Below are 27,430 nucleotides of genomic sequence, written 5' to 3'. Positions count from 1 at the left end.
AAATACACATTTAAAAATGTTTTAACTTGTCTTGTTTTCTATAAAGAAAATGTGTTGACATTTAAAAGCATACTTTGTTCAAAAGCAATCACAGACATGGCAGTCTGCTGACCCGGAAAGCAGTCATCCGTATGTTTGGCACTAACTCCAGTGAGTCATAATTCGCTATCTCTTATTGGTCCTACGGTAGGTTGGGTTACAGCCCACTATAAATCACAATGTTACAAACCAACCTATTAGTGTATAGATCAATTTTGACAATTATTTACTAGTCACAAAAAAAACTGGTTGCCTTTTGTGACCCAGTGTTCCTGTGTTAAAAAAAACAGTAGCATAATGTGAGCATATCAAGCAATTTCCCTTTGCCCCCTTTTCTCAGACCTTTTTATAAGAAATTGGGGGGCATATTTATATTCTGTTTGCGCCGAATTTGCGTAGTTTTTTTCGACGCAAATTCGACGCAAAACTAACTCCATATTTATACTTTGGTGTTAGACGCGTCTAGCGCCAAAGTTCATGCAGTTAGCGTCATTTTTTTGCGTGAACACCTTCCTTGCGTTAATGATATGCAAGGTATGCGTTCCCGTCTTTAAAAATGACTGCGATGCATATGCGTCGTATTTATACTCCCAGGCATAAATGACGCCCGGGAGTGGGCAGGACTAAAAAACCCGCATTTGCGCCGGATTTTAGCGCCTGGGTCAGGGCAGGCGTTAAGGGACCTGTGGGCTCAGAATGAGCCCAGAGGTGCCCTCCCAAGCCCCCAGGGACACCCCCTGACACCCTTGCCCACCCCAGGAGGACACCCAAGGATGGAGGGACCCACCCCAGGGACATTAAGGTAAGTCCAGGTAAGTATTTTTTTTTTTTTTTGTGGCATAGGGGGGCCTGATTTGTGCCCCCCTACATGCCACTATGCCCAATGACCATGCCCAGTGGACAGAAGTCCCCTGGGCATGGCCATTGGGCAAGGGGGCATGACTCCTGTCTTTGCTAAGACAGGAGTCATTTCAATGGGGGATGGGCGTCGTAAAAAAATGGTGCAAATCGGGTTGTGGCGATTTTTTTGCCTCAGCCTGACTTGCACCATTTCTGGACGCCCATACGCCATTTTCCCCCTACGCCGGCGCTGCCTGGTGTACGTCGGTTTTTTTAACGCACACCAGACAGCACCGGCGGCTAACGCCGGCTAACGTCATTCAATAAATACGGCACCCGCATGGCGCTTCGGAATGGCGTTAGCCGGCGCTAATTTTTTTTACGCAAAACTGCATTGGCACAGTTTTGCGTCAAAAAGTATAAATATGGGCCTGGGTATTATTTGAGAGGGGTAGGTACCCACCTCAAGTAATATCTACAATTCTTGGTAGAGTGAATCAATAAAGTCACTAAATTAACATGTGCTTAACCCCCCCTGTAGCTATGGCACAGAGCAGGTAGGCTTAAGTTAGAGGCAAGATGTAAAGGGCCATATTTATACTTTTTGATGCAAAACTGCGCTAACCAATTTATAAATGTGGTTCTTAGAATCCTGTTTACTCTCTCTTCCTGCTGGCCCCTTCATAACTCATGGGACAAAGGTTAATATTGGCAGGGCCAGTAGTTGCAGTGGGCAAGCCATTAACAGCTACTGCCCATTGGCACTTGTCAGTGGATGTGGCAACAATTACATGCTCACGGGTTATTCTGAATTCTGTATGAGTAATTAAAATGTCTCTGGTAGTCTCAATATGAATTATGTGTCACGGGTTTTTCACATTCTCTTAAGTAGCTCAACAAAATAACACTCATTGAAAAAAGTGGACTTATAAGCACCTGTTTTTTTAATTTCCCAATATTCAAGCTATTTTAATAAACGCATGGAATGCATGCTTATTTCTCAATATTCCAGTTATTTTAATGTGCGTATGTAATGTCTGTTTATGCTCTTTCATAGGTTTGGTACAGCCACAAGGGATTTCACGCGCTGCCATCTTATTTAAACCAGATGAACAACATGATCCTATGGCGGAACCTACCGTCGACGCTGGACTGGAAACAATATGGTAGTTTTGCATTTCTCGTTTCACAATCTTTTCTCTTAGGTACAAGCCAGCAATAGGAAACTCGCTCGCCTCACGCTGCGCTGCCCACTGCTTATAAATCAGTCTTTTCCCTATCCCCAAATACTTCAGAGGAAGCGTTTCTGCCTATTATTCATAGCCATCCTTTCCAAGATATTCTGATAATCTTGGGAGCAGCGAGAACCTTCTAAATAATGCAGCGAACCCGTGCACCTGAAGATTGAACGTTGGTTTTATTTCACAATCTATGAATGGTTATGATTCTGTCGCCACGAGTCAGTGATTTGGTCATTTATATCTAGAGGGATATCTATTACAATCCTAGTAGCGATACTTTCCTTTCGTTTGCATGCAGGCAGCGTTTGGCTGTAACATTCAGTAGTACCGGGTGCTATTACCGAATGAATGACGTGAGGGGAACAAGTTGAGGCTGATGTCTTCAGGGCTGGCTTGTAACGTTGAGCCCCGAGGCTCGAGTGATGAAAAGGCTTGTATTCATTAAAAATATATATATATATATATATATATATATATATATATATATATATATATATATATATATATATATATATATATATATATATATATGTATATATATATATATATATATATATATATAAGTTACCCTCCCTTGAAAAAAAGACATTTGTTTTTTAGTTGGAAGATTTGGCCAAAACATTTTTGCCTATTAAATGCTGTCAGTTTTTGGCGACGTGAGTTAAACATTCTCTGCTGGCATCTGTTGTGGCATGCAGGTTGTGAGTTTGGATCCCAGCAAGCCAACTCTGCCTTTCTTACTTCTAGGGTCAACCAATGTGAACCATTAATTTGGGCACTGAAATCACCTGTCCACATCGCTTATATAGTGGAAATACTGCTACATAAAGCTATTTATAAAAACAAGCTATTTTATTATATCAGTTTGATTAGGCTCCCCAGGTGACCAAAAAGCGACTATTTTGTGTTATATTATGAAACTATTTGCTACATTTTCTTTAGGACGCAGGTTCACAATTGGGACCTTTGACAAAAGACTATGGCCAGACTGTGATGCAAACCAGAGAAATACGCAAGTTGCCTGAAAGTAACGGCTGCTTGTGTTCCTCCACATTAAGGGGGCATACCAATCGAGGTACATGGGCATTCCCATCCAACCACCCATGGATTCTGACTCAAATTTCTATCTACTAAGTATAGTGGACATAGGGCCATACTTACAAGAAAGTGGCGCATTATAGTTGATGCACCACTTTTTTTGCGTGCCCCCTAATGGCATCTAAGGACGCCATAGTTGAGGGGAATTTACAGTACTGCGCACTATGGCGGTCGTTAGCACAATTCCAGTGGTTTGCTACACTAGCGTAAGAAATGTACTATTGAATCAAAGCACAGGGAGGCTCATTGAATATAATGGATGCATCATTTTAATGCCTGCTCTGAGCTGGCGTTGAAAATGACACACAAAAAACGGCAAAGTGACATCTTGTAAATTTCACTGCACCATTTTTTCGGGCCTCCCAGTGCCAGAGCGCCCCCCTTGCATACATTATGCTCGGATCTGGCATAATGTGGCGCAAGGGGTTACAAAGTGGTGCAATGCAAGCATTGCGCCACTTTGTAAATATGGCGTGTTGGAAATGCCTACCTAACTCTACATTAGCATACAAAAAATGACGCTAATGTGGCGCAAGGAGTTGCAAAGGGCTTGTAAATATGGCCCATAGTTCTGTGCCAAAAATATCACCACTTTGAAGCAGGTGTCAAAAGGAGAAAATCTTGTATTTCTCCCAACTGTTTCTACTTTGCACGTGTTGTACACTGTAAAGCACCCATTCGAAGTGGGAAAAGTTCTTAAGTTTTTCTAGGCATAGTATCTTGTAGTGAAACAGTACAGTAGGATTAGTGTGGACGAGGAGAATACTAAAAGACCAGCAATAATATTGATATTATTTTCTCACCTCTGAAAATTCTTCATGCCTCAGCCTTAAGTGGTGCATTCGGCCTGAGGAGTGTTGAGCCACTCACACCTACTAACTCAGAAGCAAGAGTCTCCTCGACTGTTTCAAGGACCTGGATCAGTAATCATTTCCTTGTTCCTCACTAAAGATTCAAAAGATGTGACAAAAGGGAATCGGCATTTTTGCACTAGTGTGAATAAAACACTGCTTATTGTCAGTTTAGAAGTAGGTTTATTGCAGTCAAGTTGCCACACAAGGAGAGTGTAGTGCTGCCCTCACTGGCCACTTTCGAAATGTCACCAAAACTCCCTTCAATATTCTATGAATTCGAACACCAACATTCTGCTGGTGACACACTAACATTCTCAGTGCTGGTGACATGCTAACAATCTCAACTTTTTCATCTTTGACCTTACTACCAACAGAAGAATACTACATTTCTTATTCCCCCATGGAAACACAACAATCAACAGAAAACAAAAGGAGACAACACACAAAAAGAAACAAACAAATAAAATATAGCTCAAACTTGAAATAATGGTAAATATATTAGTGCATGACCTAATACAAGAAAGGGGAGCAAATTGCGACCCCAAATCTTACGACTGTATCAAAGGAAAGTACCTGCTTATTGAGAACTGTTTGGAGCAACCCATAAACCACATACTGATTCCTGAACCTGAGTGGTACCTGACTGACCCTATTGCTCCTGCAAACCTCAACACTGGGACTATGCTGAATGTTAGCACCTCCTCTGACCTTCTTTGCTCCTACTTTGGGGAGGAGTCTCCTCAGGGATATCGTCACATTGAGCTCTACTTGTGCTGCTCCTATCACCAACAATTGAATTTCCTGATCTGGAACCACCTCTGCATCTCACCACTCTTCCGAAATCCCACCAATGAGAACCATTAACTCTGACCACATTTCCATACACCCTGTCCACCACATCAGGACCACTGAACTTTTCACCTCCCTTCATTACATAACAACCCTTCTTGATGTGCACAACATCACCTACCTGAAAAATGACTTCAATATAGTAAAACGATTACATTGAATGCACCGCATGTTAATAGAAGGACCTCCACACATCCATCTTTATTAAATGAAACATGCACTATAACCAGATGGCCTCACCAATATCCAATTCTCCAACTCTTCATGTGTATACAATACCTTAGATAATTTCATAGGTTTTTGTATTTATTTTTGTGTAGCGTGTACAAAGCCCAAAGACATCGGGTTATTTTATATAGGAAAGTGGACCCTACACTAGAACCTGCTGACCCTGCCAACTTCCGGTCTATCTCTCAGTTACCATTCATCAGCATGATGATTCAAAAGCAGGCTATCTTCAACTCCAAGATCACATCCGTGATATATATGCCATGTTTTCTGTTTGCTGATCTATGAAATTTTCAAGTTTTGATTGCCCCTTTGAGTGACATTTCATTATCTGACGCATAATACCTCCAGTTACATGTTAAACTGATTAAAGCAAAACACTTATGTTGATGTAACACAATAAAATATATGAAACTAAACCTTTTGTAGCTTGCCCTACTGTGATAATGGCCCAAGACCAGCTGCAATGTGCCTATATTGCATATAGGAGCTAGAGTGCCTAAATGTTACTCCCACAGTGTATCTCTAGGCCCTATTCTGGGGAAAGGATTTTAGACCAGGATGTACAGTAATTGACAAATAGAACATACCCACTCAAAAATTCATATGTGCAACAGCAATGAGTGACTGCCTTCTGTAGTGGGTCCCTAAATTTAAAGATGTGGGTGATTCTCATAAATGTCCCATAGCCAGATGCATTTGTCCTGCAAGAATAAGCTCACCATATTTCCAAAGATAAGCCAGCGAAGTGAAATGGTCTTGTTTTGTGCCAGGAAGTGGAAAAGTCTACCTCCTAATATAGAGTTATTCGATTCCTGCAGGAAGTGGTTCAACTCCACTGATAGTATTTCCTTCACCATGACATTTCTGTGTTGCAGGAAATTCCACAGTTAATTTTTCTTCTGGCTACAGCTTTTTTCTTGTTATTTAGCTGATTTTACATAATACTACACCTCCAAATCAAGGCCCCTGGTCAGATGAAGTGCAAGCGCAATGAGATAGCGCCTTACATGCAGTAACCTAACCTTCTTGTTAAAAATTAGAACATTACCAGTCTCCTTCCCTTCTCCTCTACATACTTCACATTGCCATTAAATGCTCTCTCTCGGTCATCTATTAGTGAGGACATGAAAGACATAAAGGAAGAAGTCAGTGCGAAGGAAGACAAAGCCAATACCAAAAGCTGGGAGCTGGGGGCATAGTATACACACTGGATGAACCTATCCCAAACGCAGGCATTGAATTTAAAGAAGGGTGGGAGTGGGTGGTAGAGAACCTACAGTGGTGTGGCCTCTGCTGCTAAGGGATCAAGCGGTGGACTGTGGAAGGTGATGGTGCCTTGAGAATAGCCTGGAGGAGTTCAGGATCTGTTAACTCACCTCCTACTAGTGGTGAATTGGGAAAAAAAGACCCGCAGTCCGGGCCAAGGTTTGCCATGTACAGGCAGCTGAAGGATGAGCAGGATGTTGAAGATCTTAGTTTGAATCAAAGTCACATGCTTCCAGATTTAGAAGACAGGCTGTGCTTTGGCTTGGATGGGCCAGTATTGCAGCATTGAGGAGTTCTCAAGGGAGCTGTGTAATGCGGGTGGCTTGCAGAAATCGTGTTACCATTGACTGGAGTAAAAGAGCCCACATGATGTATTGTGGGTAATTTCCACAGCACATGCTGGTGTGGGAAGGCCATTCGTCACTCTGTTTTCCATTGTAGTTATGTGCCTTCTTTGCACGGGTCATGCAGATGAACCCTGCTATGGAACTGTGAGGTTCTCTGGGTGAAAACCTTTGTTAGAAATGGGCTTACTAGTTGATTGGGTCCTGAGCAACCACAATCCCTGTCAGGGTGAGGCACAAGCCAACCTTAAGTTAACCTGTGCTCAACCCTCTGGTAGGTTGGCATAAAGTAGTCAGGCTTAACTTAGAGGCAATGTGTACAGTATATGTGCAACAGTTCAAACAGTAAAATAGTGAAAAAACATACAAAAGATCCCAGACTAGGCAGGCAAAACAGAGCTTAATTTATTAAATAAAACAAGACTAAAAATAACAAAAAATCAATCAGTAGAACCAAAGTTATGAATTTTTAAAGGACTGCAGTATAGCTTCTGAAAGAATAAAGTGCCATCCGCGGCTATCTGGTTGCGCTGGACCAGGTCAAAATCCTGTCATGAAATGTGGGTCAGATAGAGTCCAAGATTAGTCCTGCTGAACGTTTGCCTTCTAAAGTTTTGTGCCAAGAGTTTTGTTCATGTTGGAGAGGGTTGCAAATATGGCTGGGCGGAACACACAGAGTTTCACTGTGTGGAATTTCGAAGAGTTACATGAAAACTCTGTGAGATTCTGCAGAGCTCAGATAATTGGTGAAAATAGGCACGTGGAGCTGCTTGTGCTAATTTTCAGTGGCATGAGCTTGTTCCATGCTGAAAAATAATGTGGTGCGCTAGAGGGTACTGCTTCTCCAGTTGATTTTTCTACTGCTTGAGAAGATTTTCTACTCAAACTACAGCTTTCTGACTACAAACAATCACGACAGCACGCAACCGCCCGTGTTGGGGAAATCTCACTGAGTGGCTTCCTAGGAACCAAAAATCATGCTAGGGGACTCCAAATCTTGCTTGAGCTCACCAACTTACCTTTGGTGAGCCACACAAGAGAAAAAACTTCCCCACACAGCTGTTGGCAGAATTTGCCAGGACTCCATGTTACAAGCATATCATGGTGTTGAGGGAAAGTTCCTCTTTTGACATGGTTAGGACTCCACTTTTTGCCTGGTATTTGATGTGGTTTCAAAGCTGTAGTGCCCTGGGCTCCTACTAAACAGGTCCCCTGGGCCAGACCGCTTTCCCAAAATTGTTGTGATGCATTAGCAAAATTGACAACACCTCTAGGTGCCACTAATAAGTCCCTAGTAAATGGTACTTAGGTATCCATGGCATGGGATACTAAGGGTAGGCCCCTGAGTGCAGCAGCACAGATTATGTCACCCTCAGGGACCATGCATCCAAGTGCATCCAGCACTGCCATTGCAGGCTGAATGTCCGGGTGCAATCCTAAAATGCAAAATGTAAATGGCACACAGCCTGTGTGGTCTGTCCACTCCATACTGCATGCAATATAGGTAAGCCACCCCTCTGGAAGGCTTTCCAGATATAAGCCGGGGCGCATTATACTGCATGTGCAGGCATAGGTGCATGAGCACTGGGACATAGAAAGTTTACAGAGCAGCCATTTTAAGTGCATGTGCTGGACACTGGTCAGTACGAGTTTCACAGCTACATGATGGCCATTCTGATCCCTGTCTTGTTTCGTATCAAACAACTTAGAACAATAAATCCAAATTGGCACGGGTAGTGGCTTTATTGCAAAATGTACCCAGGGGCCATCTTAGAGGTGACCCCTGCAAAAGCTAAATAATCCTGGCATGGTTGCTGGTCGGTCCTAACCCGCCTGCCACCACCAGACAAGATTATGTATCCCTGTGGTGAGTACCTTTGCTCTCTGGGACCAGAAAACAAAGCCCATACTGAGCAGAGGTGTTACGCCTCCCCCCCAGGAATATGCACTGCCCTGCCTGCGAGCTTCAAGGGGCTTGCCCCCCTTAAAACTCACCCCCCAGCCCGGCTGCTAGCAGCAGATGGGTGCCCCCATTGCAAACCCCCACTTTTGGCGGGAGCAATGGTGGGAAAATGCACAAAGACTAGGAGGAGTGGCCACCCCTCACCTGCACCACACACAAGGTGTTGCGGGCTCGGTGGCCTCTACATCTCATTTTACTCCATTTTGCATGGTATGAAAATAGCCAATCAGGGATAGGGTTGTGACCTCTGCCCACAGGAAGTGGTCACATAGTGGGTGTAGCCCCCCTACAGTAGATGGCCCATTGGCCACTACCAGGAACTCCCCTAAATGCAGCATTTAGTGGGAACCCCTAGAACTGCAGATCAGATTCGATAGACACAAGAAGGCCACCAACAAAGAAGACTCAAGACTTGAGAAGTGAAGTCCTACTGCACCAAGAAAAAGGTGCCAAACTCTGCCCGGGGACCTAGGACTCGACAATCTCCACCGAGGGGTTGAATGAACATCAGATGGACTCTAAGAAACACTATGGGACCACCAACCATCTAAAAATTGCCAATGACCTTTCTCCAGAGTGAAGGCATCACTCCTTGCAAGCAAGAAGCAAGGACCAGTTAAGTCCAATTCATTTGCTGGCCGATGACCAAGGAACCGGACAAAGCAGCTGGACCATGTTTTACCCAATAGACCTGGAGGACAAAACTTGCCAGTGTGCCAGGTTTGGTGGCACTTTGACTTCCAGTGGCTGAACTATGCAAAACCCAGTGGTACTTGACCTCTAACGTCAGACACCCAGAAGAAAAGTCCACTCCGGACTCTCCAAGGAGCAGAAGGAAGCACCAGTGGAGGGACTTCAGAATATCCAAGAACCACCCCCCAGAGTGGCCCTGCTGACCTGTAAACCACACTCCAAGTTCCAAGGGCACTTGTGCGCACAGCTCTTGGCTGACCTATCTGCTGTGCTCCTGGCCTCCCAGAGATTTCTTGCACCATAGGACCAGCTGTGCTCTAAGGGTCCCCTACCCCTTGCAACCTCTACACTCCAAGGGGACTCACTGGACCCACCTTGAAGTTCACCTGTGCAGTACATTTCCAAGTTGTCCTCCCACCTGTCCTGCACCAGCTCCAAGACTTTCAACAGCTGCTCCAGCTTGAACTGGGGACTGCCTGAACTTCTCCGGCTGGCCCACAGGACCTCTTGATGACCTCGACCTACAAACAGAAGAAGAAATTGGTAAATGCAGTGCCTGGTTTTATATGCATTTTTAAAGTTTTCTCCCTATCCCTAGAGTGGCCTAACTGCTCGACTAAGCTACCAAAAAAATTAAAGCATTACATGGTCTAGTCTTTACCTCTGTAAAGCAAGGAGGTGTTGATTGGGCTCGCTGCACGGAGCACATCATTTTCATGCACTATATAGAAAGCCAGCCTCCTACAGGAATGGCCAAAAGTCTGCCAATTCCAACAGTAGAGCAGAATTTATCACCTAGTCCTAGTCATGAGGGGCAAAGAGAGTGCTGCAGACGGCAGTCGGCGTGGTGCAAAAAGCAGGCCAGGTGTTGCAAATGGGCGAGCTGGAGCTTCATGTCGGTGGTCTCACATGGGCTGTCAATGCCACTGTGTGAAGAAACGTGCTGATGGCAACTTGCGCTAGATTTCGGGGTGCGTGGCTCCATTCTAGAGCAAAGGGGCCCGTTCACAGACACAAAGAGCCCAAAAGCTTGATTTAAAAAGCCCACGAGCCACACCATTGATCAAGGACCTGAAAGACTCCACTTATGGGTCAGGGACTGACTCAAGGTGAGTCCAGAAGCTCTTGGGGAGTTTTTTATATCCAAGAGACCCAGATAAGCAGGCCAGCAGACTAGCCTTTTAAGTCACTCCGGGGTTGTGGGTTGAAGATGAGATTTCAGGTCCAGTTCTTCTTCCCCATGCAAAAGGGAAACAATTTGGCACAGCAGGGCAGCAGTTCCTTGAGAGCATCAGCCCAGCAGAGAGGCAGTCCTTGTAGGAAAACAACAGTCCTTCTTCCTGGAAGAGTATCCACAGGTCCAGAAGTGTACTGAAGAGTTGGTGTTTGGGGTCCTATATTTAAACACAGTTGTGCCTTTGAAGTGGGTGCATGCAGCCCTTTCGTTTTGTCTGGAGACAGGGCAAAGCTTATTCAAATATTAGTGGGGTGGTGCCCAGCTCTCCCCCCTCCTGCCAGTGATGGCCCATCCAGTCACACCTAAGCTCCCATTGTGTTTGGCTCTCTAAGAGGAATACACAAAGCGAAACTGATACCCATACCCAGCCAGATGACCCAAAGACAGGTTGCAGGTACCAAATTGCTAAAGCAAGAAAATGCCAACTTTCTAAAAGTGGCATTTTCAGAACTGTAATTTAAAATTCGAGTTCACAATAAGTAAGGATTGTACATTAGGATTCCAGAGACACCAAATATGATCTAGTTTCTCTTCCCAGTTTGAAATTACACTTATACAATGTATTAAGGCAATACTAAATACAAAATAGAAATAATACCTACTCCTTTATTCTCTTCTAAACCATGCAGCATTAAAGTAGGAATCTCTTGAGGCTCAGTGATCTCACCCATGCTTTTCAATATCTATATGAAATCACTACCAGTTGTGATCAATTAATTTGACTTCACCTGCTGTAACTACGCAGACGGCATGGAGATACTTCTGAAATAGGAAAACCCAAAGGACACTGGAACATCAAAAATCTTCAGTTGCCTCTGGGCTGTTGACCAATGGATGACAAGTAGCCACCTAAAATTGAATGCTTCCAATACCAAAATACATACCTGTGGTGACTGAAAAACCTTAGTATGGATGTCAAGCTGTCAATGAATGCACAAGTGGATAAGGTAGCCTAATTAAAATTTCTAACAATGAAAACATTGAAATGCATCTTCCCACAGCTAGGATTCCCTCAGAAGAGTGAAGCTACCATCTCTTTTCTCCTATCAAAACTGGACTACCCCAGTGGTCTGTATCATGACTTACATTTGTCAACTAGGAGAAGATTACACAAAATCCAAAATGCTGCTTCTAGACTCCTTCTACATGTAAAGCCACAAGCACACATCTCCCCTGTCTTGTTACTAGTTACCAGAATATCCACCTTTGAGCTGCTCTGCATCACTCTCCAATCAAATCATGGCAAATGTCCACTCTTCATCAGGAAGAAAATTAACAAATACAACGAAGGAACCTGCGCTGAAGAATGGCTTCGTGTCTCAACATTCCTGTATATAAACAGCCAAACTATGGAATTTACTACCTACACACATAAGATCAACTGACAGCCATCGTAACTTCAGAAGATTAGTTAAGAGCTGGCTCTTCCCCACATGACAACTATATTCACAACACAATAGTGTACCACAACAGTATACTCTGACAGGACGAAGTATATTTCTCACTGTATAAAGATGAAGTTGCTGTTATACATGTGTCATTGTTCACTGAGAAAATACATTTATATAAAGGACAAAATTTATATTACACCACAAGATACATATGTATATCAGACAATGTCATAATTGCTGCTTGTACCATGTAAGTACAGGTGTACTTATAAAGGAGTTTATGCCTGCTACTAAAACTTTAGGAAATGTCATGGAAAGATTTGCATACTTCATCACAAGTAAATATCGCTGCCTCTATGCACATAAAGGTATTTATACAGAGGTGTTTTCTTCATTGAATAAAACTTTACCAAGTGTTCAGTGCTTATATGTAGGTTAATTAAAAAATACCCCTTTCAACCTTTATCTCATGCCTCCTCTCTGACTCTTCCCAAACCTTTCTGACTACTATGAACCCCCAAAACTATTTCTCAAACGTTTCCATCCATTTTTAGCCATCTCACCCAACTAACAGGAAAATACAACCACTGATAACAAAAATAACGTACAAATTCCCCTTTCAAATCTATTTCCATCCTTCTATCCCTACTCTAAACCCTGCTAAACACACAAGAAAGCAAACACAAACATAACACAACTAATGCACAAAGAAGAAAATGGTAATCGACTAACTATTAACTTCTAATCTTAGATTCTGAAATATTATGCTACTCCTGTATAGCACTTCAAGGCTTTGTCAGGGGTAGTATGCACTATAAACATACAACGTACAATTATAATCTACGACTTCATTTAGTTTCCCCCTTCTATTTCTCTCCCTATCCCAATCTTTGTCTTCCTTGTCACTCATTTTATTTTTACTCTAACCATTGGCTCTTCTCTTCTGCATTCTACCTCTTCTCTCCCTTTATCTTTGTGCTTCTCTAGCTCTCCTTTCCTCCTGCCTCCATGTTCTCTTCCTCCTGTTATATCTCCTTAGTTTACTCACCCTTTTTATCTCCATTTCTGCCTATTGTTTCTTTGAACGTCTTTGGTTTGAGTCACAAGCTACTCGAGTGCCCTAGAGATCAAACCAAGTATGAAACACCAATGAAGAAGGACAATCAGGCTTCAAAATGGCCCCTTGCGCACTCCGTCTGCATCCACCAATAAATAAGTATATTTGGGCTTTGGAATCACACCCAACACAAATCATCCACATGATAGGCAATCCACAAAGTTCAATTCCAGCCATGCACCAGACTGGGTTTTTAACAAGAAGGCAAAGCATACCCACATCAGGGCTAACCAAGCCTTACAGCTCACTCAAAGTCCAAGCACACCAAGAGGAAAACCAGTGTGCAGAGGATGGTGAACATCTCTTTCATGACTGGCAGGCCAATATCCTCCAGTGGAGATAGCTGCCCTGATTCCTCAAAGAACAGGGCCACTTCCTCAAGCACCATTTTAAGTCCAACAATTGTGGTCAAAGGTCCATCCTCAGTAGCCGGTCTGCATCACACTGAGTGACTATATGTATCCCAAAAAGGATTTATGCCCACAGACGAGATGAGGTCACACCCAGGTCCATTCAACGACTCACCAGTATCACAAGCAGTAGGGGCAGAAGCCTGGACTGGTAAATCCAGGCAAGGAGCAGCAGCTTAAAAAAGAAGTACAGGGGCATATATAGGGGAGAGCAGCCAGTCAGATCTGTGGAGGCCACAGACTTCAAGGAAAAGAGCAACACATGTATCTGAAGTATTAGCAGAGCAGCAACATAGCAGGAGGTCCAGGGGAGCAAAACAACAGATCATCAAGTAAAACAGCAGACCATGAGGGAGCAACAGAAGGTACAAGGTATTACACCCAATAGCTGGATATGCTCAGAGCGTCCTTTCTATCGGCCATTTTGTACAGAGTTATCCTTCTGAACCAGATCTGTGCTGTAGAAATACACAAGTATAGAAACAGTGAATGCTCATGGGAGTATTTACATAAAATAATTAAGAATAACATTGAGGAGCCATTTCTATATTCCTAGGTTTTAATGGAAACTTTGTTTGGATGCCGCACTTTAGGACCATTTCTGGGACACTCGGGCCCATATTTATACTTTTTGACGCAAAACTGCGCTAACGCAGTTTTGCGTCAAAAAAATTAGCGCCGGCTAACGCCATTCTGAAGCGCCATGCTGGCGCCGTATTTATTGAATGACGTTAGCCGGCGTTAGCCGCCGGCGCCGTCTGGTGTGCGTTAAAAAACACGACGTACACCAGGCAGCGCCGGTGTAGGGGGAAATGGGGCTTGGGCGTCAAGAAATGGGGCAAGTCAGGTTGAGGCAATTTTTTCACCTCAACCCGATTTGCGCCATTTGTTTTTCACTCCCAACCCCCATAGAAATGACTCCTGTCTTAGCAAAGACAGGAGTCATGCCCCCTTGCCCAATGGCCATTCCCAGGGGACTTCTGTCCCCTGGGCATGGTCATTGGGCATAGTGGCATGTAGGGGGGCACAAATCAGGCCCCCCTATGCCACAAAAAAAATAAAAAATAAACACTTACCTGAACTTACCTTAATGACCCTGGGATGGGTCCCTCCAGCCTTGGGTGTCCTCCTGGGGTGGGCAAGGGTGACAGGGGGGGTCCCTGGGGGCATGGGAGGGCACCTCTGGGCTCCTTCAAAGCCCACAGGTCCCTTAACGCCTGCCTTTTGCAGGCGCTAAAAAACGGCGCAAAAGCGGCCGTACGTAATTTTTTTTGACCCGCCCACTCCCGGGCGTGATTTTTGCCCGGGAGTATAAATCCGACGCACATGCCTCAGGGTCGATTTTTTAGACGGGAACGCCTACCTTGCATATAATTAACGCAAAGTAGATGTCCACGCTAAAAAATGACGCTAACTCCATGGACTTTGGCGCTAGACGCGTCTAACGCCAAAGTATAAATATGGAGTTAGTTTTGCGTCGAAATTGCGTCAAAAAAACCGACGCAATTCCGGCGCAAACGGAGTATAAATATGCCCCTCAAGTCATTACCTTCCGTTATCTTCTCTAAATGTAACATGTCACATTGCCTTTGGGGTGTCTTAGTTCTTGGACATGTTATTTACCATTAACTCTTGCTGACATTATTTACTGATTGTTGTCATTGAAGTTGTGAAAACCCCTGGTGAAGTTCATGTTGTAGGATGCAGTTTTTTCCTCCTTTGAATATGTTCTTTGTGCTGAAGGTGTGTTCAGTGTAAGACCAGGAGTACTCGATCCACACAGACAAATGTGCAAATAATGACTGTAAAGGAAACGTATTTATTTAAATAGACAGACGTTATCCTGAAAACCTAGCATGAATGTTGCCACCCTAGACTTTCTTTGTACAACCTTGTTATAATGTGCGCCATTATTCTAACAATTGGTAGATATGCACTCCAAAATTATGTTGTTGAAAACCCATTTCCTCCAGATGTGTATTCCATAATGTCTGCCCACCCCCTACCACCTCTTCGCCCATCCAATCATCGTCACACAGACCTCCCTGGATTCTAACCCGTGTCTGGCGAAATATTTAAGATTCGTTTTGTATCTTTCAGCGAGAACGTGTTTCTAATAATAAATAAATAAATACCGGTGTTTAGGCGATGCGAAAGTTTAGCGCTGTCTGCTGTGCTCCCTTTCGGGAGGTGTGATTCTTCTCTGTGGTGGATGTGCGGGCTCTGCGGGGGAACTGTCTGGAGCACATCTTAGGTAAGGGTTTAGAGCTTCCTCACATTCCATTGATCACTCACTTGGCTCGCTGTCTTACTATCCTTCTGGGATCTTTTGTTAGCTGTGAACATGTCCGGTAAAAATAAATTAAACCCACACTCCCTACCCCAAGCAACTCATTAATAAACGCTACTTCCTTCAGAGAATTGCGCTCGAGACAGGCTGATGGGATTTTCAGTGACCTCGAGATTGTGGGGCACGAGCTGCAGCAGCGAGCTCAGTAGTTAAAGCTCTAGCTACTATATATGTTCGTGACTTACTGTATTACCGTCTTTCAGCAGCGGCAGGTCAATGGGGAGATTTGCTTTCACCTTTAATTATGTCTCTTCACTTTTAAAAAAAAGTTAATTGTTATTATGTGTGAATTTGTTAACATCGTGCTTCCCTCCTTACGTTTTGAAGTGGATAGGTATCCCTTACATTGAGGACAAATTTACTAGTTTATAGTACTTCGTCACACAATGTTTGAATGCCGTAAAATATTGTTATACATCAGCCTCCCAAATCAATCTTTTCGTTTGTTTTCCTGTTCATTTTCTACTCGGCTTTAAATGCCAACATTATACCTACTGAGAAGCACGTGGACAAACGATAAATAAAATTTTAAATGTATTTGCATAGTTATTTGAAAACATTTCTATAAAACTATGAAACCAAATCTAATACATATGTTAAAAATACAAAGAATAAATTTCTAAAAACATAACTTTTACCTCAGCTTAAAAACAAAATTACTGTTGTACCATAAACCTCGCTATTATGTCGTTCGGGCTATAAATTAATGAATGCTGTAAAAAATAAAGTGCAAATAGCCGGTCTAGGATGTGACATGGCACAATATTGCGCCTGTTCTTTCTGCATTCGCAGGTAAAGTGTGTGTGCCTTCTACAAATCAATAATCTATCCGGTCGCCAGCCGGTACTACTTAATTTTCTTCTTAACCGCAGGTTACTGACCACTATTACACCAAGGGGGTCATTCTGAACCTGGCGGTAAATACCGCCATGGCGGAGGTTGGCGGTAGCACCGCCAACAGGCTGGCGGTGCTCCGCCGGGCATTCTGACCGCGGCGGTACAGCCGCGGCCAGAAGCGGAAAGCCGGCGGTGTACCGCCGACTTTCCGCTGCCCATGGGAATCCCCCATGGCGGCGCAGCTTGCTGCGCCGCCATGGGGATTCTGACACCCCATACCGCCATCCTGTTCCTGGCGGTTCGGCCGCCAGGAACAGGATGGCGGTATGGGGTGTCGTGGGGCCCCTGGGGGCCCCTGCAGTGCCCATGCCAATGGCATGGGCACTGCAGGGGCCCCCGTAAGAGGGCCCCACAAAGAATTTCATTGTCTGCTTTGCAGACACTGAAATTCACGACGGGTGCAACTGCACCCGTCGCACCTTCCCACTCCGCCGGCTCCATTCTGAGCCGGCTTCCTCGTGGGAAGGGTGTTTCCCGCTGGGCTGGCGGGCGGACTTTCGGCGGTCGCCCGCCAGCCCAGTTGGAAACCCAGAATGACCGCCGCGGTCTTTTGACCGCGGTACGGTCTTCTGGCGGTTCCTGCTTGGCGGGCGGCTACCGCCGCCCGCCAAGCTTAGAATCAGGGCCCAAGTCTCCAGTCCATACTGCTTCATTTTCTGTGAATTGAGGGGCCAATCCTATGCCTATTATTGGTCAGTTTGAGGGTAAAATGCAAGTATCATATACATGTCCGTAGTCTTACAAGTAGGCCACCTATGCTGCTTCAGGGTTAGTTATCCTGAAGAATTGGCAGAACTTAGATCGTTCCCCAGAAAGATGGTGACACTTTGCTGCTTTGTTAGTGTTGGACCTGGCTTTTTGACAGGGACATCCCCGAACATTTTGCCTCCTTCCTCCTATTTTTCTGACCTGTTGTTGTTGGCTTTTGACCTCTGGGCACTTTACCACTGCTAACCAGTGCTGAAGTGCATATGCTCTCTGTGTAAATTGTACTATTGATTGGTTTATCCATGATTGGCTATTTGATTTACTGGTAAGACCCTAGTAGAATGCACTATATGTGCCTAGGGCCTGTAGATTAAATGCTGCTAGTGGGCTTGCAGCACTGGTTGTGCCACCCACTTCAGTAGCCCCTTAACCTTGTCTCAGGCCTGCCATTGCAAGGCGTGTGTGTTCAGTTTCACTGCCACTTCGACTTGGCATTTAAAAGTACTTGCCAAGCCTACAACTCCCCCTTTTCTACATATAAGTCACCCCTAATGTGTGCCCTAGGTAACCCCTAGAGCAGGGTGCTGTGTGGGTAAAAGGCAGGACATATACCTGTGTAGTTTATATGTCCTGGTAGTGTAAAACTCCTAAATTCGTTTTTACACTACTGTGAGGCCTGCTCCCTTCATAGGCTAACATTGGGGCTGCCCTCATACATTGTTGAAGTGGCAGCTGCTGATCTTAAAGGATCAGGAAGGTCATATTTAGTATGGCCAGAATGGTAATACAAAATCCTGCTGACTGGTGAAGTCGGATTTAATATTACTATTCTAGAAATGCCACTTTTAGAAAGTGAGCATTTCTTTGCACTTAAATCTTTCTGTGCCTTACAATTCACGTCTGGCTAGGTTTAGTTGACAGCTCCTTGTGCATTCACTCAGACACACCCCAAACACAGGGTACTCAGCCTCACTTGCATACATCTGCATTTTGAATGGGTCTTCCTGGGCTGGGAGGGTGGAGGGCCTGCCCTCACACAAAGGACTGCCACACCCCCTACTGGGACCCTGGCAGACAGGATTGAACTGAAAGGGGACCTGGTGCATTTCTAAGACACTCTTTGAAGTCACCCCCACTTCAAAGGCACAATTTAGTATAAAACAGGGCCTCTGCCCTACCTCATCAGACACTTGCTGGAGAAGAAACCTGAACCAGAACCTGCATCCTGCCAAGAAGAACTGCCTGGCTGCCTAAAGGACTCACCTGACTGCTTTCTACAAAGGACTGCAGCCTTGCTGTTGCCCTGCTGCCTTGCTGAACTCTTGTCTGGCTGTAAAAGTGCTCTCCAAGGGCTTGGATAGAGCTTGCCTCCTGTTCCCTGAAGTCCCAGGACCAAAAAGACTTCTCTTTTTCATTTGGACTCTTCGTGCACAGAAAAGTTCGACGCACAGCTTGCTCCGTGGCGAGAAAAACGCCGCACACCGACGCTGATCGACGCAACGCCTTCGGGGCGACCGGAACTTCGGCGCACATCCTCGCAAGGACAACGCTGCCCGACTTCCAGAGGAGAAATCAACGCGACGCTTGCCGTGAGAACGAAACTTCGACGCACAGCCTCACGGAACGACGCGCAGCCGGAAAACAAGCCAAAGAATCCACGCATAGACCCCGGGACATCTGGTAATCCCGCGACCCACAGAGAGAGACTATCCGCGCGCCGGAAAACGACGCACGACTTCCCCGTGTGAAAAATAACGACGCAAGTCCGTGTGTGCAGGGGAGAAATCGACGCACACACCATTTTTCCATGTATCCCTTCTTCTGCGGCCCTTTGCGGAGATTTTCCACTTTAAACCAGGTACTTTGTGCTTGAAAGAGACTTTGTTTGCTTTTTAAAGACTTAAGATACTTTCTATCACTTTTCAGTGATATCTCTACCATTTCACATTGCATCTTTATTCGTTTTGACCTACAATCATCCTGATAAATATTATATATTTTTCTAAACACTGTGTGGTGTATTTTTGTGGTGCTATATTGTGTTATTGTATGATTTATTGCACAAATACTTTACACATTGCCTTCTAAGTTAAGTCTGATTGCTCATGCCAAGCTTCCAGAAGTTGGGCACAGGATAATTTTGGATTGTGTGTGACCTACCCTGACTAGAGTGAGGGTTCTTGCTTGGACAGAGGGTAACCTGACTGCCAACCAAAAACCCAATTTCTAACAGTTAGCATCCTTAGAGCGTCTATAAAGTGCCTGTGCCTCATGGTGTTTGGTGCGCCAAGGATGTGCCTGACCGAAAAAGTATGTGTAGAAATCACTTTTAAGTGAGTTAGACCTTACTCACTCACTTGCCTAGTTCTTTTAGGAGTGGGTTTAATAATGTTACCCTCTTACAGTCTAAGGAGATTGATGTAACACTTAACCAAGTAATTACTGCTTGCCTGCAAGAACGAATGTGCAGGTTAACCAGTATTGGTTTCAACAGTTTTTTCCTTTGAGCTATGGGCAACGGACATTGGCAAAAAAATATGTGCTAACGACTCTTGCTTGTAACCGCAAAGCCGGCAGTTTTGATTTTGACACTGTTTTTTCCAGGATGGAATTAGGGGGCATATTTATACTCCGTTTGCGCCGGAATTGCGTCGTTTTTTTTGACGCAATTTCGACGCAAAACTAACTCCATATTTATGCTTTGGCGTTAGACGCGTCTAGCGCCAAAGTCCATGGAGTTTGCGTCATTTTTTAGCGTGGACACCTACTTTGCGTTAATGAGATGCAAGGTAGGCGTTCACGTCTAAAAAATCGACTCCGAGGCATGTGCGTCAGATTTATACTCCCGGGCAAAATTCACACCCGGGAGTGGGCGGGTCCAAAAAAATGACGTACGGCCGCTTTTGCGCCGTTTTTTAGCGCCTGCAAAAGGCAGGCGTTAAGGGACCTGTGGGCTCTGAAGGAGCCCAGACGTGCCCTCCCATGCCCCCAGGGACACCCCCTGTCACCCTTGCCCACCCCAGGAGGACACCCAAGGCTGGAGGGACCCATCCCAGGGACATTAAGGTAAGTTCAGGTAAGTGTTTTTTTAAAATTTATTTTGTGGCATAGGGGGGCCTGATTTGTGCCCTCCTACATGCCACTATGCCCAATGACCATGCCCAGGGGACAGAAGTCCCCTGGGCATGGCCATTGGGCAAGGGGGCATGACTCCTGTCTTTGCTAAGACAGGAGTCATTTCTATGGGGGTTGGGAGCGAAAAAAAATGGCGCAAATCGGGTTGAGGCGAAAAAATTGGCTCAACCTGACTTGCCCCATTTCTTGACGCCCAAGCTCCATTTTCCCCTACGCCGGCGCTGCCTGGTGTACGTCTTTTTTTTAACGCACACCAGACGGCGCCGGCGGCTAACGCCGGCTAACGTCATTCAATAAATACGGCGCCCACATGGCGCTTCAGAATGGCGTTAGCCGGCGCAAATTTTTTTGACGCAAAACTGCGTTAGCGCAGTTTTGCGTCAAAAAGTATAAATATGGGCCTAGATCTTTGGTGTCTATGATCCCGAGTCGAAATAACATGAACTGATGCTTTATGGCCTGGGAAAAGTGCAGAGTGATATTCATTGGCTTCAAGGTGTTGTATGAGTAGACATGCCGTCCTCACACAAGGCATGCGTTGACATGCCGTCCTCACACAAGGCATGCCGTCCTCACGCAAGAGCGTTCTTGTCTGATAGATGGGACAAGATCTGAACTGAGCCATTGGCTGCTTGGTTAAATGCTAATTTTCCCAACTTGGTAGCCCAGGCGTCTTGCATGCCTAATTTCTTGATAGCCTGACTTAAGTATTTTCCTCATAATCATTTTGCATTACTTCGTTGTTGCTCCTCTATTTTGAGCCAGCTTAAATTGATGATGAAACCCCTCTCGGAAGCATGCAGCCTCTGGTTTAATAAAAGCACTCTTACTTTGAAAAGACTGATTTTTTTTAACCAAACTCAAAACATACCTGGGCTGGTGAGGCTGATTTTGGAATATTGAACACATCTTTGTATACCTTCGTTTGGATTTTATTAAGAGTGACAATTTCCCGACCACACATAATTTTCATGCCATAGGTCACCATTGGCATTAGCTCTATGGACATTGCAGGAAGAAGATGGCTTAAATATGGGCCATTCAATTTCTTCTTCAATTGTTTGAACCCAAAAGTTAACAACTGTGCTTTGGCGTGCATGGCTGCTAGATGATGTTTAAATGTTGTTTAATGTTCCAAATTGACTCATAGATATTTATATGTAAGTAGCCACCTCGACTTATTTGTCTTCTAGGAACCAGGTAAATAACTTACATTTGGACTCCACCAACCGGACCACTTTAGTTTTATTCAAGTGTAACTTTAGTCCTTGCTCATCCATGTAATTTTGTAGGACATTCATGCTGCATCTCAGGCCAATTGGTGTTTGACTCAATAGGACAATATCATCTGCATATTGCAAGTATCCTAGTTTCTCTGAAGCCAGGATCGGAGGGTGGTTATTATCCTGTGGGAGGGCTCCTGCCAGATTAGCCAGATATAAAGTGAACAGATTTGGGGCCAAAACACATCCCTGTTCAAAACCATTCATTGTGGCTATTTTGTTCGTAACTCTGCTACTTTCTGCTCTTGTGACTTTTGAATACAACGCCATGATTGCCCGCAGCAAACATCTTGGGATTCCCCATTTATCCTATTTTGACCATAGTTGTCCTTGAGGAACCTGGTCAAAAGCAGACTTAAGGTCTACAAAGCAGGCGAATAGCTGTGATTTTCTATGTCTGGCCTTCTCTACTAGGAGACTTAGGCCCTCATTACAAGCCTGGCTGTTGGTGATAAATTGGCAGTAATACCACCAACAGGCAGGCGGTAACTAAAATGGAATTATGACCATGGCGGAAACCGTTCAGACAGACAGTCACTTTAACACACCGACCGCCACGGGGGTATCAACAAGCACCACAATGGTAACCGCCAATAGCCAGACGGAAGGCACTGTACTGCCCACACTATTACGACATGCAGGGCTGGTGTCAGTGCTAGCAGTAGATGTCCAGGGCATCCCTTGCAGCCTCATATGGCTGTCCACTGGGGCTGCTGCTACTGGCAGTGGTGCCGGCGGCGGTGCTGGTGGCGGTGCTAGCAGTGGTGGATGGAGGCTCCAGCCCATCCCCTGCAACATCAGATGGATGCTCACTGGGGCTGCTGCTGGCAGTGGTGCTGGTGGCGGTGCTGGCAGTGGTGGAGGGAGGCTCCAGCCCTTCCTCTGCAGCCTCAGACAGCTGCCCACTGGGGCTGCTGCTAGCAGTGGTGCTGGTGGCGGTGCTGGCAGTGGTGGGGGGAGGCTACAGCCCTTCCCCTGCAGCTTTGGACGGCTGCCAACTGGAGCTGCTGCTGCTGGCAGTGGTGCCAGTGGTGGTGATGGCAGTGGTGGGGGGAGGCTCCAGCCCTTCCCCTTCAGCCTCAGACTGCTGCCCACTGGAGCTGCTGCTACTGGCAGTGGTGCTGGTGGCGGTGCTGGCGGCAGTGCTGGTGGCAGTGCTGGCAGTGGTGGGGGGAGGCTCCACCCCTTCCCCTGCAGCCTCGGAGGGTTGAACCACCATGGTTGGTGGAGGGGGCTCAGAATGAGTCCCAGCAACACGCCTCCTGTCCTTCCTGCCTGCTGGTGCAGGCCCCTTGCCCTTCCTGTCAGCAGCTGGGGATTGCCCCTTTCCCTTGCCTCCTGCAGCTGGTGGTGCCTCCTGCCCTTTCTAAACGGTGCTGGTGGTGCCTCCTTGCCCTTTCTTGTCGCAGCTGGTGGTGCCTCTTTGCCCATCCCTGTCGCATCTGGTGGTGCCTCCTTGCCCTTCCTTGATGCACTTGGTGCAGGCACCCTGTCAGTGTTGCTACCTGGTGCCCGGGATCCTCTCCCACCTGCAATAGCTGTCAACACTACTGTGGCAGTGGACTGGGTGGCTGAGGTGCTCGCCTGGGTTCTGACCACGCTGGCCGGACGAGAAGGAAGGGGGGAGTGGTCGGGAAGAGGTAAACAGTGGAGAGGAAAAGCTTCTTAAGGACATTGTGGCGGGAAGAGGATGAAGGTTTGGGAGTGGAGGAACAGGAAGTGGTTGTAGGAGGTGTCTGTCTGCTGTGTTTGGGTGCAGGTGCATGGGCTGGATGCTGTTGTGAGGTGGATGGCTGTTGGCTGTCTGAGTGCTTGTGTTTGTGTACTTTGGGAGGAGGGACACAGACACAGGGGGAGAGGACACAGGGGACGTGTGCATGGAAGTGGGGGTTGTGACTGCCAGTGAGGGGCGTGCAGTGATAGGCGTGATGGTGGTAGTGGATGAGTATGTAGTGCATGCAGGTGTGAGTGTAGACGCTACTGGGAGGGAGGTGGACGAGGAGGAGGAGGGGGACACAGTGGAGGCAGTGGAAGTTGATATGCCTGCATCTGGATGGTGTTTGTGGGATGATGTGTGGTGCGTGTGTTTGCATGAACCACTCTTGTGTGTTGTCCTGGGTGCATGCTGGTCTGCCTGTGTGCTTGGGATAGGTTGGGGTTGAGGAGAATGGGATTGGGCAGAGGAGGTTGGAGGGGGGAGGCTAGAAACAGGGACAGTGGCTGCCATCAGGGAGGAGGCCATAGCCTGGATTGATCTCTGTTGGGCTGCCATGGCAGAGTGAATGCCCTCCAGGAATGCATTTGTTTGTTGCAAATGGGCTGCCAGCCCCTGGATGGCATTCACAATGGTTGACTGCCCAACAGAGATGGATTGCAGGAGGTCAATAGCCTCCTCACTCAGGGCAGCAGGGCTGTCTGAAGCAGGTCCTGAGGTGCCTGGGGCAAAGGAGATACCCACCCTCCTGGGTGAACGGGCATGGAAAAACACATTGAGGGGCTGCTGGGAGGGCGGTGTTGGGGTGGGCACAGAGGTGTCCCCCACCACGAGGGAGCTTCCATCGGAGGAGGTATCACTGTCAAAACTGTCCCCTCCTGTCGCCAGCCGTGGTGCTCCCCTTGCCCTCCGTCCCACTGGTGCCCTCACCATCGGTGGATTCAGCCTCCTGGTCCCTGTGGGATGCAGCTCTCCCTGTCACCGGTGCCTCTGCTCCTCCGCCAGATAATGCCAATGCACATAAGCATAGGGTGACAAAACAAAAAAGGGGGGAGAGACAAAGGATACCCTTGGTCAGTGGCGCGGCAACAACACCACCGTTGGCGTACACAGCACACACACACACAGGGATCAGCCCTACGCACTAGGCAATGCACTAACAGTCACAATGCTAGTCATCAGCCCATGGACAGGGCTACCTAACACCAATTGCGCATACCTGAGACCCACAGACACCTGCCCAGTAGTGGATGCCTACTAGCTTGGTTGGGGGAGGTTGACATCAGAACCATCCCAACATGGGCCCTACCCTGCAATGGCCGGCCTGGCCTAGGGGCACCCACAGGCCCACACCCCCTACCCGGATGCCACCCCACCACACGCAAGTAGTATATTGGGGCACTGTACTCACCCCCTTGTGGCTCCTGTGATGCCCCCAGGCTCCCATCCAGCTCCGGATAGGCCACCACCAGTATGTAGGCCATCGGGGCGTCAGAGTTTGATGGGCACCCCTTCCTTGTTTGGAGGCCATCCTCAGCTGGGCCGCTGCCATCTTCCGTGCCCATCGTCTCAGGTCCTCCCACCGTTTGTGACAGTGGGTGCTCCGCCTGCTGTAGACACCCAGGGTCCACACATCCTTGGCGATGGCACGCCATATACCCTTTTTTTGATGGGGGCGCTGACCTGCAGAGAAATACACATAGGAAAAGATATCAGTCAGACCGTCCTGCCTGTTACACTCATGGCCCACCATAGCCCTCACATCCCTTTATGCACAGACATTGCCCACCATACATGCAGCACGCTGCCCAGGGCCCTTCCACCAACCCCCCCCACACGAAGCCCTCTCACACAGCACTCCATGCATTCATGCCCCATGCATCGTGCTCACAGTGTACTCACCTGTAGGTCTGGAGGCCCATACAGCATTCGGTACTGGGGTAGGACCCCATCCACCAGACTCGAACTCTGCAGCGGTGAAGGCAGGGGCCTTTTCCCCAGTGACACGAGCCATGGTCGGTTCCAGGCACAGGTCACAGCAGCACTTGCAGTGTAGGTCCCCTCCTTTGGAAGGTCAGGTAGCAAGTGAGCTAACAGATAGAAAATGGCGGTAACGTCCGCAGTGATGTGTACCGTCACCGTCGGCGTACATCATCATTGGCCACTGTAACCCATGGGGCCCAATGGAATCCAATGAGGAGTTGCACATCAGTTCTCGACTGGCTCCAGCAACAGCACACAGCGTCAGCGGAATTACCTCATTTACACATGTCCCTCCATACAGGACAGGCGGATGCCATATCGGGGGTGGGGGCAGGCCATGGCACCTGACTGCGTCACAGTACACATCAGCACCATTTGGGCCTATCCAACAATACTATGCAGTGTAGGAAATATGGAATACTGACCAGCTGCTCACCGTTTGCCCCCTAAATTGCAACCGCTATGGGTGAATAGGAGATGGAGACATCCTTCCGTGTACAGGCCCCTGGTGGACTTTGCAACAATGGAGGACAGACACATTATCCTCACCCATAGACTGGACAGTGTCACAATCATAGAGCTGTGTGCCCAATTGGAGTCTGACCTGATACCTGCTATCCGTCAGCCACCGGGATCCTCCCTCTTGTGCAAGTGCTCTCAGTGCTCCATTTCCTGGCAAGTGGCTCCTTCCAAGTTTTAGTGAGCTTGGCAGAAGGAATGTCTCATCCAGTGTTCTCAATAGTGCTGACCAAAGTGTTGTCTGCCCGGATTAAACACATGTGCAGCCACATCATTTTCCCCCAGGTGGAGGATTTGGCCACAGTAAAAGCTGATTTCTATGCAATGGGACATATCACCAACATTATTGGAGCAATAGATGGTACAAATATTGCATTTGTGTCCCCCCCCCCGGAGAAATGAACAGGTGTTCAGAAATCAAAAAGCTTTCACTCCATGAATGTGCAGATAGTGTGCCTGGCAGACCAGTACATCTCCCATGTCAATGCTAAGTATCCTGGGTCTGTGCATGATGCCTTTATCCTGTGGAATAGCAGCATCCCATATATGATGGCTCAACTCCAGAGGCACCGGGTGTGGCAAATAGGTGAGCCCTGGTTCCCACCCAGTAGGTGCTGGTGTATGAGTATGAGGTGGCCCTAAGGGTAGGACAAGGGCAGAAGAACGTTACAATGAGGCACATGGGCAAACAAGAAGAATAATAGAAAGGACATTCGTCCTCCTGAAGACCAGGTTTCGTTGCCTCCATCTAACAGGAGGATCCCTGTACTACTCACCCAAGAAGGTGTGCCAGATCATCGTGGCATGCTGTATGTTCTGCAGCCTTGCCTTACGTCGTCAGGTGCCTTTTATGCAGGAGGATGAGGCAGGAGAATGTCGTGTGGCAGCAGTGGACCCTGTGGACAGTGAAGATGAGGAGGCAGAGGATGAGGACAACTGAAGTGCAATAATACGACAATACTTCCAATGACACACAGGTAAGACACTGTAATTTCACTTTACATTGACAGTTTTGTGTTTGACATTGTCACTGGCAGGCTGATTTTCCCACTTCTATGGCCACTTACAGTACCCTTTGGCATCTCTATTTTCAGATATTTGTAGCCCACTATTGCTCCAACTACAGGTCATTCCTATGTATACATTACTGTACAATTGTATTGTGGAGTTCAAAGCATGTTAAACGAATACATAGTTCAATCATTTGACATACTCCATACTTGTATTTATTCAAGTGGCATTTATTTAAGTGCTAATAAGTAGAGGGG

General features: G+C 46.6%; 1 protein-coding gene across 1 annotated transcript in view; it reads left to right on the top strand.

The window, feature by feature from the left end:
• The window catches only part of ABCA13 (ATP binding cassette subfamily A member 13), a 2,435,905-nt gene that overhangs the window by 1,719,963 nt on the left and 688,512 nt on the right, over positions 1–27,430 (top strand). Inside the window, exon 39 of the mRNA XM_069216941.1 lies at positions 1,937–2,045. Within this exon, the coding sequence (XP_069073042.1) occupies positions 1,937–2,045 (109 nt within the window). The remainder of the gene's footprint in view (positions 1–1,936; positions 2,046–27,430) is intronic.

The sequence above is a fragment of the Pleurodeles waltl genome, chromosome 2_1 (assembly GCF_031143425.1).
Source record: "Pleurodeles waltl isolate 20211129_DDA chromosome 2_1, aPleWal1.hap1.20221129, whole genome shotgun sequence".
Lineage (NCBI taxonomy): Eukaryota > Metazoa > Chordata > Amphibia > Caudata > Salamandridae > Pleurodeles > Pleurodeles waltl.
This window is presented reverse-complemented; position numbering and strand designations above follow the sequence as displayed.